The 15,141-nt window shown below is 29.5% G+C and overlaps 1 protein-coding gene across 6 annotated transcripts in view; it reads right to left on the reverse strand.

The window, feature by feature from the left end:
• The window catches only part of LOC136989043 (peripheral plasma membrane protein CASK-like), a 262,489-nt gene that overhangs the window by 15,982 nt on the left and 231,366 nt on the right, over positions 1–15,141 (reverse strand). For all 6 annotated transcript variants that reach the window (XM_067287110.1, XM_067287109.1, XM_067287105.1 and 3 more), the window contains one exon: positions 1,858–2,095. In XM_067287110.1, the coding sequence (XP_067143211.1) occupies positions 1,858–2,095 (238 nt within the window). The remainder of the gene's footprint in view (positions 1–1,857; positions 2,096–15,141) is intronic.

A 15,141-nucleotide genomic window follows, 5' to 3' on the forward strand; every position in this document is an offset into this window, starting at 1 on the left:
TGATCAACAATTTCAGTTATCGTTATCAAACTTTTACTAAGGAAATCTGTAGAAAAATTCTTTGGGTTCTTTGTTTTCAGAATCTCTATTTTCCAGTTCTACATGAATTCCTTGTTCTGTCAGTTCTTGAAGGTCGTGGGTAAGACTCTCACCAGAAACTTGCAGTAACTCCTTAATATTTTGCTCGTCTACATCTCCTAGTCCTGCTGTATCGATTAGGTTGACAATTTGGTCAATCTAATGATACAGTGATAGGCTCTACAGAGAAGAGCCTATCACTGGAAAAATCTTGAATACCATCAGCCATAACTTCTTCCACACTCCATTCATGAATTAATCAGTTAATTCTTGCCAAGCAAAGTCGATATTGCCTATGGCATCCATGATGTATTTTTTTCCAAAATTGCACCAAACAAACATGAATTGCCACCTTTTGCTGATTCATTTGTGCTTGGGAATAATCAATGAAACGCTGCGATAATTTGAATCAGCATAAATTTTGAGCTTTTTTTAGGCTTCGAGCAGACAGTGTTATATCAAATCAGCATTAATTAAGGCAGCATTAAGTGGGGTCTTACTGTATATATATATAATGATTTACTTTTATCAAGATGTAAAGATTCATTTTAAATTGAAAATTTAATCTATTTAAAATAATAATATGATTTCAAACAAGATACTATACAGATCATCCATTCTATTAAATGTAAAAGATAATATACTTTGAAATCAAAGGGTCTCAATTCCTTAGTCAATTAAATGGAACAAGATAAATGTAAGACCATTAAATTTGATGAAAAGTTGTTTGCATTAATAACCCATTTATTTCATAGTTGTTAATTGTCAATAATTTCATTTTTTTAATAATAACTTTTAACAACTTATAGAAAACTTAGACAAAAAATAAATATATATTTTTGAAGCTTACTTGGCTTCAGTACTGGATTTCAGTACTTTAGTGGCTTCAGTACTTTAAGCCATTTAGATAAAATGAAACATAAATGTTAATTTATTAATTGAATGTACCATTCCTGAATAAAAATTAAAAACTTGAATGATCTCTAGCTGTTTCACACTTATGAATTCTCAACCCTTAATCACTGCTGTTTGGTCTCACAGATCACTCAACATTTTAATTCTGATCTACAGACCAAAATTAAAATATTAATCTGAAATGTATCTGAAGATGAGCTGACAAAGCTCAAATGTTTAATACATTAAAAAATAAAAAGAACTTTTATATGGTGTAGCAGTTTTTAAGTGAGTAATTATATACATTTATACCAATATCCTAACTTGACCATGTAATTTTTCATTTTGTTTACACACAACAGTATCGGTTTTTGTAAAATATACTTTTATTTTTTAAGAAGAACAGAGAGAAGACACTTCCTCAGGCAGAGGTACTGTACAATACATGATTATTTATAGAATATCATGAGTTTATATCCTGGTTGGTATTAGAATGTTTAAGTGTCAGTAATTTCACTTTAAAAGTGAAATAAATATCAGATTAATTTCTGAAGAGTAAAAGGTAGAACTAAATAAATGTATAACAATTTAATTAAGTAATTTTAATTTAAAAAGCTTGTTATATAATTGAGTAATTATAACTTTATTTTTTTGTTTTAAAAACATTGTAAATGGACAGTTTTTAAACAAATTTATCTATGATAGATACAAACCAAGGTTCACAAATATATACATATATGGACCTTAATCCAAATGACCCAGATAAGATAGTTGCATTTTAGAACAGCAGAGGATGAATATCTGGTAAAAATGCAAATAACCAATGCATTTTACTACCAGTTTCTTTTCCTTTTTCTTATAAAGAAGATATAAGATATTATTTACCTTGATCATTTTGTGATTTTTCCATTGCTAAACAAGCTGTATGCCATTCTTGTAATTCTGGTGAAGGTATTAATCCAGCAGTGCCATCAGCTCCATCTTTCTTTGCTTGCCACCAATTATGATCGTCTTTACTTATAACTTGTAAAATGTCTCCAGTTTTAAAGGCAATACCGGCTTGTGCACAAGGTATCAAATCATCTTCCAAAGGATTATAATCAAATTGGGCTCGAACATAAATCTATTCAACAAAAAAGTACAACTCTTAATTATAAATTTTTAAAATTTTCAATTGCATATAACTGAAAAATAAAGTGCTTTATTTTTTTTCAACCAAATATATAAAGTGATTCAACCATTCATCCAGACTATATATCTACAAAAATATTTAAGATAAAATCAAACTGTAAAAGAGTATTACTAAAATGTACACATGAGATACTGTATTAAAAAATTTTTCACTCATGCTTAAGGAATATAGGAAGGAGTAAAAATGCAGAATTTCAAATGAAAAACATGTTTCCACTTAAAATTCAAACACATCCCTATCTGCTTAGAGGAGTAAAAATATTTTTTATTTTATTATTTATTGAGTTTATTTTATTTTAAAACTTACACACATTTATAATAAATTTATATTTGTGGTTATTTGGCATTCTTTTCAACATGATATTAAGTTTAGATAAGTAAACAAGTAACCTTTTATAAAAATATTTTCATTACATATAGTACATTTTTGAAATGGTGAAATCCAATTTGGTTTCTATAAGTATGCAGTAAAGCTGCATTTAATTTTTATTCATCAAGCAAAATTTTTTATTCATTATGTTCTTTAAGTAAGAATGTAAAAATATAGTTGAATACAATATTAAATGTATAATCAATTCCTATTGAAATAATATGAGTTTTTTTAATACTGTACACAATTTAGCATTGTACAACTGTAATTCAGATTCTATTGAATATCTAAATTAAAATATCTTAAGCTAAGCTTAAAACATTTCTTAAACAGAGAGCTTAGAGAGTGCTGGACATGTAAACAATACTATAATAGTCCATTCACAAATAAAAGTGAATGGTTCTATTGGTACTTATAACTTTTGCATCTACCAGACACAAACAACAATGCCCCATCACATTTCATCATGTCAAGACTTTTTTCATGTGACAAAAACTAACCAAAATTAAAAATCTATGTTTTGATGATGTGGGAAAATTGTGCAGCAATCTATAATCTACACCGGTGGTGCCCAAACTTTTAATTGGTTGACCAAATTACATATAAGTCAGAGGTAGGTGGCCACATATTTTATATATTCCATATATAAGCTACTAAAAGTAAACATGTTTAGGTCATTATGTCTAAACATGTTTAGGTCATTATGTCACACTCACAAATACAAAACCAGATTTGGCCTGGGACTTAAGTTTGAGTGACACTGGTATACACTATCAAAGATGGAACATTTTTTAACACAATCCATTATGGTATTTTATCATTAACGTCCTTTAATATTGATTTTACACATACATTTCTATTTTCATTAGACTTACCATCTGACAGATGTTTGAAGTACTTTTAACATTTTGTATAATCACTATTTGTTATTCAGCATGGAAATCTTAAGCCATTTTCTAAGCAAGTTTTTCTTAACCTTTTGTAATATAACACTTATCATTTGGAATAGTAAATATCTTTATGATATTTAATATATTACTTAATACTGTATTTTCGTGAAATGACCAGCATGCCAGTTTAAGTGAGGTTATACGTCCCTCTCTGAAGGGTGCATTAAAAAACAAACAAGTTTTTATTCTGAAACTGTGAAACTCTCAGCATTACATCAAAAACTATGATTATAGGTTTAATTTCTTCATTTTATCTTCTTTCTAACAATCTAAAATATTCATGGAATTCCAAAAATGTTTTTTTTTTGTGTGTGTGTTTTGTTGTTATTTGATTCAAAAATGCAAAAATAAATGTATTAAATTTAAGAAACTTGCAGTAAATTATCTCAGCTTACACTTAACATTGGCTTTGTGTGAAATTTGAGAGGAAGGTGTTATTTTTAAGGTCAGGATAGATGGTCAGTGTAGCCCACACTTACTAACAACAATTACTACTACTACTACTGCCAATAAGTCATTAATTGTGTTTATTGTCTTGTAAACGAAAACTCTTTTCCTAATTTTAAGTCTGTCAAATTATATTACTATTATTTTATTGTACTTGAAAGAATGTTTTCTTTAATGTTTAATTAATTCACAACTAGTTTTGTTACATCTAATTAATTTTATATTTTAGTCTCAGTTTAACTGGCACGCTGATAACCCTGGAATTTCCAGCATGCTGGCCTCCCGTTTTTATCCGACGTGCCAGTCATTCCATGAAAATATGGTATTAAGATCAGTATAATTTGAAATATTTAAAAAAAAAAAAAAAAGAGTATCTCTAGATATTTTTATAACTGAAATGTCTTTCATGGAATAAATATTCCATGAAAGACATTTCAGTTATAAAAAAAGTTTTCAGTTATAAAAAGTTTTTCTACTATATTTCTCTGGTAACCTTATATTGTAACAACTCTAGACTAAAGATGTTTATTTTGACAAAGACACTATACAATATAACACAAAAACTAAGATAACAAAAAGGAAAACCCATAACTATAATAAATCACAAGAGACCATCTTCCTTTTAGCAAATGATTTTATTATAATGCAAATGTTTGTGCTATAATAAAACTGCTTGCTGGAAAAAGTAAGGAAGGAAGTCTCTTGTTGGTTATAAGAAAGTTCCAGCTTTAGAGGAGTCTTTATTATAATAAATCAACAAAACTATCTTAAATAGAACATTTTGTGAAAAGCAGTCAAAAATAAATCAAATCTCTCTAGAAGCAATTTATCTCTAGAATGCCCAAATTCTCCAAACATTTGAAGAGTCCAAATGTTGATTCTCTATTGGCTAAGTGCCCAAAAGTTCAAAAATAAAAAGAAAAATTTCATTTTATTTTCTCCCCTTTAAGATGGAGACAAAACAAAATCATACATTAACTAATAATAAAGTTATTTTAGAAATCCAATATCCTATGTTAGAGAAAGCTTCAATCTCATAGGTTACCAGAAAATATTGGTGTATTACTCTGTATGGTCTAAAGTAGTGGCACAAGAGTTTTTCAGAGCATCCTGGTTGCTGCATTAAAACATAAGCCCACACAAGGTTATCAATGTGATAAAGTATGGGCTGTAAGTGGGAATCATAATGTTGTGGTCCTGGGTAGTGATTGCATTACCGGTATACCAGCAAACTAAGAAAATTATATCCTGGTAAATTTACTGGTAATTCATTTTTTTACCGGTATTCTGATTAAAAAAACCTCTTAATTAACCCAATATTTATTTTCCTAAAATTCCTAAATTCCCACAGGTATTTCCTGTGGAAAGCAAATTTCTCTTTTGTCTCACCCGATACCATTGCAAGAAAACAGTGAGTGATGATTGGTCATTCTATTTGTAATTTAAAGTTACTAAAAAGAATTTTCTAGTCTGTTTATTACTTGATTCCCTGTATTACACTCTAAAAACAGGTCTTGTTTTTGGAGTCTAATGCAGGAAAATAACCCAGAAAAATTGAACAAATATAAGTCACGAAATATCCAAAAATGTTAATAAAAATATAATTTTGAATGGGATTGTAGAAATAATCAAGCACTTATCAGAAAATGAAAACTAATTTTAGTGACCTGTGGATGTCACTAAAATTAGTTCAGGCTCAGATTCTGGTGAGAAGTGTTCATTGCTTACCACACCATCAACTTCTCATGTTAAGACAAGAACAAAGTGCACAATAGAAAAGTCAAATTTAACAATGAAAGAGAAATTGTACTTATTCATTAAACATAAAACAAGCGTAGACACTGATAACAGTAATATAAGTAAATTTAAAAGTGTGAATGATATATAATTAAGAAAGAAATGAATTGTTTCTTAGAGCAAAAAATACAAGGAATGCATGTTAAGAAGGCTTTCAATGCTCTAATGACAGTACGTCCAACTAGTATCGATTCCGAGAGAGCTTTTTCTAATATGAAAATTATCACCTTTAATTGTCCAGCACAAATGTTTTAACAAAAATAAAAACGTTTTCGATCGTTTTCAACGGTCATCTTCAGTTACAACTCAAATTAAAAAAAAGAACGATAAAATAGAATTAAATACGAAAATAATATAAATGCGCATGTGCAACTATAAATATATCGCGCATGATGCCTAATATACAGAATAAATGAATAAAATTATGTAAACAAAAATACATGGCCGCATCTCTTGTATGTTGTTATTGTTTATCTTTATAAAACGATTTCCATGCGGTTGATAAAGAATCCGCGTCTCTATGATTGATACATCCCGTTTTTTCTTGGGCTTTATATATTTCTAGCTTTTCTAGATGTTTGATTGTATGTCTATTGTTCGTCGGCTTGATGACGGAAGCTTGGTCCCACAATACCTCAATATCTTGTTGCTTGGCGTATGAAGCTAGAACCGTACTGTCCAGATTCTTATTAATCGAGTACTGATGTTCTTTGATTCTTTGCTCTAAGTGCCGTAAAGTAGCTCCCACATAAACAATATCCAAATTAAATCGTTGGTCCTTTATTGGTATGGAGTAAACCCCTGTTAGAGTTCCGATCTTCTCTCTTCTTGTCATTCCTTAACAATTTGTAAACTGTCAGATTACGTCGGTAAATGATACGTATATTATTGGCCTTAGCAATTTCGTTTATCATTTTGTTCAAGAAGGGATAATAATTGATTACCATCTTCTGTTTACCGTTATCCGCAGGAGAGTGATTACTTCGATTCTGGAACGTTGTGATAAGTTTTTCTACTATATTTCTCTGGTAACCTTGTTGCTTTTTCTAGTGCTTAGAGCTTTAGAGCTTTTTCTAATGCAGCTGCCATTTGTAAGTAAATTAGATCTAGATTAGACGATGAGAGCCTAAATGTATTATGTTTTTTAATAGCCTCCTTTCAAAGTAAAGAAAAACATAATTAATAATCAGCATTATTTCAATGTCTATTATGTCATTGTGGCGAACGTCACCCTTCACATCTTAACTGTTGTGAAAAACAAGCAACAAACCCCAGGTGGTATGAGTCATCACTTCCTGGAACAAGTTCAAACTCACCCAGTAAGACCTTTGACCGTTAGTTGTTCTTTGTTAACCTTGTCATCGAGACATGTACCATGTATGCGAGAAGACAATAAACTCAGTTTTGTTACAATCTCATCTCATTTGCTTTTATTGCACGCAATGACAAAAAGTAAAAGTAATAGTAGTAAAAAAAAACATCATAATAATTGCTATTATAAGAATGTTGTTTGTCTAAACTGATAAAGAATTCTATTGAACTCTTGAGGAATGTTAAAGCAGTGAAGCAGTAGTGTCTTTGATTAAATTCTGGATTGATTTGTTAACCTGTTGATGTTGCCTCCAGTTAACTGGACCTATGATGGTGGCTCACTTACTTGCTTAAAGAGGTATCAACTAAGTTATATTCATATCCAAATGTTTTTGTCTGGATTTACATTGATATTTATGCTGTACTGTACTTCTAGAGGAATAGAGCCCATTGTGTGATTCAACTTAAAGGGTCACAGAGAGTAGCTAACCAACATAGTAAATGGTAATCAGTGGGAAGGACATCTGTATAGAAATGGTTGAAACTTTTTAATGTTCCAGATGATGACAAGACATTTCTTTCCCATATTTTCATTGAGGAGGGGTTTGCATTTGAGATAATAAGAATCAGGTTGGGTTTAAACAAGAATGGCACCAAGTTTGTATCTGTGTGTAGCTCACATTATTGGAATGGCAACAAATTTTGGCTTGGAAATATACACTAAATATATGTAAATTGCCAGATGGATGGCCAAGTCAAATATGCCACCGAGCAACTGGCTCAGAGAAATTCCTGATTTCCCAGTAGATCAGTCCCTTACTACATTAGTAGCTCACTCAATGTATTGAGTTTGAAATGGTCCAGGACAGGTTCAGAAGTAAGAACAACCTGTAATCAATCTAAAACATTTTGCTGCTCAAGCCTTCACTTGAAGCTGCTGGTCATTTAGAGCAGTGGTCAGCAACCAGTGGTCAATGGACCATTAATAGTCCACGAGAAAATTTGGACATCGATCAACTGAAGGTTACGCGAAGTATTACGAAAGAAATGCAAAATGCTTAGTTGCTTTTTTCACTCATTGAGGGTTTTTATTCGAATCTAAAACCAAATACAAAGTGACTGTTATCAATAAATAATGAACAATAAACAATATTGTGAGTGCGATTGTCATCCTTCCTGGAAAAGTGCTAAGAATCCATGAACTTATTTTAAACAAGCAGCAATGAACTTTAGGCTTGCATAAATTTGTTATAATTAAACTTGTGAGTTTCATATTAATATAGTAAAATTAAACTTTTATGATCATTATTCTACAGATTTTGTATCATTTAAAAAAAATTTGTGATAGTGGTCTGTGGGATTCAAAATTGTGAGTTTAGTGACCCACGTGGTCAGAAATGGTGCCAACCGCCAATTTAGAGAACTGAGCAGTTTGGCAGTCTTGGCAAATCATTCAATAAAGCAATGGGCTTGTTATCTTGTAAATAGTTTTAATACAGAGTAAACCCAATGACAGTTTGCTTCATTTGAAACAGGCTATGTCATTGGTTTTTTATTCTGCTACATTAAAGCTGCTACACAGGTAACACATCCAATGATAATACTGTAGAAACTCACTAATCCAGCACATCCAGTAATTTGGCACTACATCACATTAGGGTGCACAGTAGACATTTTACTCATGTTATGGAATGGAATACCTACTGAAGAAGTTATGCTTTTGCAAATATTATGAGAAGTGTTTAAGACTAGGATGGTTGCAAAGAGACAAACACATATTGAAAACATTTTCTAAGCAATAACTTTTTTGATACCAAATACACAATATCATATAAATACTGTACTACATTAGAATACTGTATGTAGTTTTCTTTTCTGTAACTGATTACTGTATATTAAACTAGCAGGTAGGCCCTGTGTTGCTTGGGCAAAAGTAACGATAGCGAAGATTAAGATTAATATGTTATAGTCAATCTTACCTGTTTTCACAGAATGCAAGAATTGGGTCCCCCTGTTTCCAGACTTATTAGGGAATTTTTGGGTCTAAAAAAGCGATATGTTCGATTTCCCGCAAAAACGAAAAAAACTGCATCTGCATCTTGCATGTCGCTTTCTCTTAACAATTCCATTGTTATGTAACACTTCCATTGTTAATGGAAGTGTTAAGCCTTAATCCTGTCCCTCTCCCCTGTGGGGAGGAATTTCAAAAAATCCCTTTTTAGTGTGCGTTCTCATGACATACCCTAACTGTGTACCAAATTTCAACTTTCAACTACTAACCATTTGGGCTCTGTGCTGATTATTATTATTATTATTATCAACTCGTCTCGATTATATATATAGATAATGAAAACTTGCATGTTATGTGGGCTACATGTTTTACTTATATACCCTATTCTCTACATACTAGTAATCTGCTACTAGCCAATTTTTAATAGTGCTGGATTAGTGAGATTCTATTAAATACTAACAGCAAGAAATATTACTATTTCTTGCTGTTAGTAAAAAGAAATTTGGTTTGGTTTGGTTGGTAAAAAGAAATATGAACACAGCTAAAATTGTAAACTGTATTATTTTTATAATTTTCCTTTATACAATATACAGGTACTCCTCACTTTATGATCGAGTTCCGTTCTGACGACTATGTCATTAAGCGAATCGGTCGATAAGCGAGGAGCTTGCGTTGGGAATATAGGATCGTTTTAAAATTATACAAATTATGCAACAAACTTCAAATTTATTCATAAAAAGACTATTATAGTACGCTATTATAGTATGCTTAGTGCGCAGGTCACCATCCGCCACTGACTGACACTCAAGCTGAGAAAGGGGATTCCCCGAATTGCAAATCAAAACTCGATTGGTCATAAGTGCGAGTGGTCGTTAAGCAGATAGGTCATAAAGTGAGGAGTACCTGTATAAGAAATATAGGCTTTATACAAACCCTATATTTCCTTTTGACTATTGCTTGTTTGCAGGTAAAGCTTTTTAGCTTTAGCTGAAAAGATCTTATTAATAGAGTCATCTTAGTTAAATCTATTAGAAAAAAAATTAATTTTATTTCAGACCAAATAAACTGAAGTAAATCTATCAAAAACTGATCAAGATGAAAGTGTATAGAAAGAAGTAAGATTTATGAATTCTTTGCATAGATATTACAAATTTTTTATTACAGAAAGTAAACCAAATATGAAAAATACAAATCACTTAATATTGATAAAGAAAATCAAGACTGAGTGATTTGTCTTTTCGTTATAAACTTTGAATGTATCATATTAAGAATTGATTTTAACTTATAGTTTGTTTTTCAATTATTATTATTATTATTCTAAAGGTATACAGCCAATAATTTATTCTTTATTAAAAAAATTAACATTGCTTTATTACCAGAGCAATATTATTCCACAGACTGAAAATGTCTTGGTAAATTAACTATTCAAATTGAAAAAATATATATATATTTATATATTATATACTGTCCTTTAAAATGAACTTATGAGCTTGAAAACATTTAGACTGAATTCTATTGCATTTAATGAATTCTATTAATAGATAAAACAAATATCTTCCTGTGATTTTTTCAAGATAGTGAATATTTTGTAACTTGTTTAATGTACTATTTCATTTGCAGATTTTTACTTCTAATGTCATAAATATGATATATTTATGATAAGTTTAATTATACTTCTAATGTCATAAATATGATATATTTATGATAAGTTATAAATTATATATATATATATATATATAAACTTATATAACTTAAGATAATTTGTATAATCATAATTTGAATTATAAATGTATTGTTATGTGGCAAGCTTAGTGTAAATAAAGTAAATTTAATAGTTTTCTGTTTTAAAATTAAGAAATGATAGCTATTATTATTTATATTTTTAAAATTTATTTCTTTTAAATGAATATTAATAAAATAGGTAGAGTTTTTATTCCATACAAAGTAAAACAAACAAATTCTATGTGAATTAAAATCAAAGAATTAATGAAATAACTGAACCATCAAAGATGATGACAATTTTGCTTATATTGTAAAACAATTGTTTTATGGCAGCAATTACTTTATCTTTTCTCTTACTCTTGCTTAATTTCACAGATTTTTTTCACACATTTTGACTGGGCATGGTAGTTGCTCAGTTTGGGGTCTGAAAGTTTTAAAATGTTCAAGAGCCCCTTGTTGGTAGTGCACAATGACTGTAATAGACTCCACAATCTGTTCCTTTTAATAAGTAAATAGACTAGTGCTTGCTACTGTGCATTTTTACAGCCCAACCAAATTTGTGAAATGAGCTGTACTTGGTAATGATTCTGAGGTGATATAGTAGGCTAATAACAGATCTAAAGTAAGAAATCAATGATTGAATATGTTTACTCATTTAAAATTACAGCTGGATTGCAAAGTTTTTTTTTTGAATTTTTTAGCAGCTCTCAGCATGGTGAATTAGTATAGTAGTAGATATAACCAGAAAAAATCCTATAATTTCCTGTAGAAAAATGTGTCTGGATTAAAAAAAAAAAAAACATTTAATAAACTTCAAATACTGTTCAAATTTTTATGAAAATTAGTATGCAGATATAAAATATATTATATAGAACAAAATAAATTCATATTTTAAAATAAAATATATACAATGCAAGTCTGCACAAAATGATGTACTTGATTGACACTAAATTATCTGATACAGAAATATGATGTCAATATATGAGGCAGTTCCCAGGAATTATAAGCATAATTCTATATGAACACATTAAATATAAAACATGTAGTTAATGTATGAAAGGAAAACTGAGTGTATAGTAATTTGTTTCCTTAGATAAAACACTTATATTTTCTTTTAGTTTATGACGATTCTTATAAATTGTATTTGTAATCAGTATCTTTATATATTCGTGATTATATAAACAAATGATAAAGGCAATTGTAATTTGTGGGACAATTATATTTATAACTTATATAATGTGTACATTTTATCTATAATAACAATTTTATTTACTACCATTAACTATAAATAGATCAACAATCTTGACACTAAAAATTAATATGCAATAGCCAACCATTCGAGAATCAGTTAAATTGATAGTCCATTTGTTTATAAATAGAATAGAGGCAGTTATGTTGCCACCCATCCAGTTTTTAATTCATTGTCCGGGTTAACAATTAATTTTGTCTGGGATTTCGTAGCAACCTGTTGACCTTTTTTTTTGCTTCTCAGCTCTTTAAAATAAGTTATTTCATTTCTTAATTTAAGTTGCTCCTATACAAGTCCTCACTGGTTTACAGTGGGCATGCACATTGTTCTTTGCATGGTAAAATAACATTGCGCATGTGTCAGGGACTCTGTTCGAACAAACCTGACCTGCCGTCTGGGTCAGCAATTTTGAAAAGGTGGCAACACTAAAGGCAGATGTTATAAAAATTTATTAAACAAGCAATTGTTTCTCAGTTTATTGAAATTTCTTTGTAAATAACTTCTATAAACTAATTGTTCTGTTTATTCCCTCTCTCTAATCTCATTAACATTATAATGTGTAATTAACACTTGTTACGAACAAATTGTTATGTTCTGTTTTCATATAATTAGAGACTATACAATACTGAATTCTGCCAATATGATCTGATCAATAATTTTCCAACTGATCTGATCCTGATACTTGCTTCTATCCATATTCTGAAGGTGTTAGTAATAAATAAAAGCCTGAAACCTCATTAATTTAGGAAGTATTCACTATGTTCACTAACCATTTAAATTCAAATATAGAGAAATAAAAGTTTACAAATCAATTTATGGACATCTTTCAGGATAGGATCCTAGGCAATTGTAACTGTATAGTTTGCTTAGGTCTGACTCTGATCCTGTTTTTAGAAAAAATTCAAACAAACCTAGAATAAATTTATAATAATATAGCAAAATTACCGAACTAAAAATTATTGGCAAATTGTCAAATCATGCAATAAATTGCCAGATCTGGCAGCATGCTTTGTATTGATACATTCATTACATGACCATTGTTATGCAGCATCCCTACCAAGTTGGTGCTAGCCAAAAAATGATAACTATATATTATGTGGCCATTGGTGAAATATCACATATGGAGATGATGCTCTGTCTACCATGGGATACTTTTATAGTATGTTATGCCTATCACTGTATTTGAATGCCTGCTATTGCAAAATGATGGAAAAGATGTCTATTAAAAGGAAAAGAAGATTGAAGTATCATTGTAAAATAACTGATTCTGATATATTGGGAACATTTGACAATATGCCAATACAGGTATACCTCGACTTACGTCATTTTGAGTTACGTCGTTCCTGATTATACGCCATTTGTCAACAAAGTATATGGAAAAATAAAAATCAAGTTTAAATCATTTTATTCAACTTTACATCAGTCCACCACAAATATTGAAGTCGTAATATCACTAGAAAAGCATTAAAAGCACATAAAATCATATTAAAATATGTACATTTGCAGTAAATGTTAATATAATCATCATAAATCCTAGAGAACGAAACATGAAAACATCTGTGTTTCTGTGTTGTTGTCTTATTTAGCGGTCTTTAAGTGCTCATTATTGGCATTTTCCACTGTACTTTCGACTTAACGTCGCCTCTCCTGGAACCAATTACCGATGTAAGGCAAGGTATGCCTGTATATCAGTATCAGATTGGCATTGATTCTAGATATCTAGATATAATATTTAAAATCTAATCAACTCATATTATTTGTTTATTTATCATAATGTCAAGACTGTTAAAATTACTTATATGTATTATTTTCTGCTATTCAATATTTAGTATTGTTTTATGAAACAAAATTTATTTATGCATTATAAATTTATCTGTATTCACCAACAAAAAAAGTGCATATTGAGTGTAATACATTTTCTCTCTATACATAATCAATGGCTATGCAAATTGTTATGAAATGGATAGGCTGAAATGTTAAACAATGTAGATAGTCTTGTGAAAAACCACAGTCAGCACTGTATTTAGATATTTATCATTGGGGTATGGATAATGATTTTACTGAGTGATACCTATGGCAAATACAGATAATTCATACAGTGCCACTCATGACAGTCTTCATTCTCTCCATCCCTCATGTCTCTTCTTTATATTGTACTTCTTTTAATTCCAAAAAAATATTTTATGTTTTTTGTGGTGTGACTTTGCTGACCATTCATCAGAATTTGCCAATATTGCAGCAAGACATCCTCTCAACCCTAGTAGCTTCACCCCTGATCACAATGATAGATGAATAGGTTTACAGTGCACAAAAGATTTTTCATGTTTTCTAGATACTCTTAGCATGTTTAGACAAAAGAAAAGTAGTTTGGTGAGTTCATAATTGAAACATAAAACTAGCAGATAATCCACATCATTGTATAACAATACTACTTTCAAACTGACTTTTAAACACAAATTATGGTAGTTTGCAGAGAAGGAAATAAAACCATAAAATGGTTACTAATTTTTGTATAACTATTTTACACTGAATAATTTTTTTAAATATAATAAAAAAAAAACAGTTTAATTATAGAAGTATAAAATAAATTTAAATACTTTTGTATATAAAATTAATTTTTAAGTAAATGTTTCGAAGTTTAGTATGGTAAAAAACTACATAACATATTGTGTAGGCCAAGATCACCATGATGATAATCAATTAATCTGTATATTTTTTAAATAAAACTATTTCAATACATTCAAAATAATTATATGTAATATTTACTAGTAAGTAAATGTAAATTAGTGTAATTATCATTAAAAAAGAAAGCTCTGTGATTGACCTGTTGGCTGATACAGTAATATTTAATAATAAAGTGTGCTGTAACATTAAGTTTAAGCATGTTGTAAGTCCAAAAATGTTGAGAACCACTAGTCTAGCTGAATACATTAAATAGAAATTCACTATATATAAATTTATGGATAAATATCTTGTTGTAAAATAAAATATATTGAATTATTTTTAACTATTTTTCTAATAAAAATTAAGACTTTATCAAAAATTTTTTCTTAAAAAGCAACTTGATCAATTTTCAAACTGCTGATTATTCATACGCAAAACACTAAACCATCTCATTAAA

Source organism: Centruroides vittatus, unplaced genomic scaffold (assembly GCF_030686945.1).
Source record: "Centruroides vittatus isolate TY-2023 unplaced genomic scaffold, ASM3068694v2 scaffold_435, whole genome shotgun sequence".
Classification (NCBI taxonomy): domain Eukaryota; kingdom Metazoa; phylum Arthropoda; class Arachnida; order Scorpiones; family Buthidae; genus Centruroides; species Centruroides vittatus.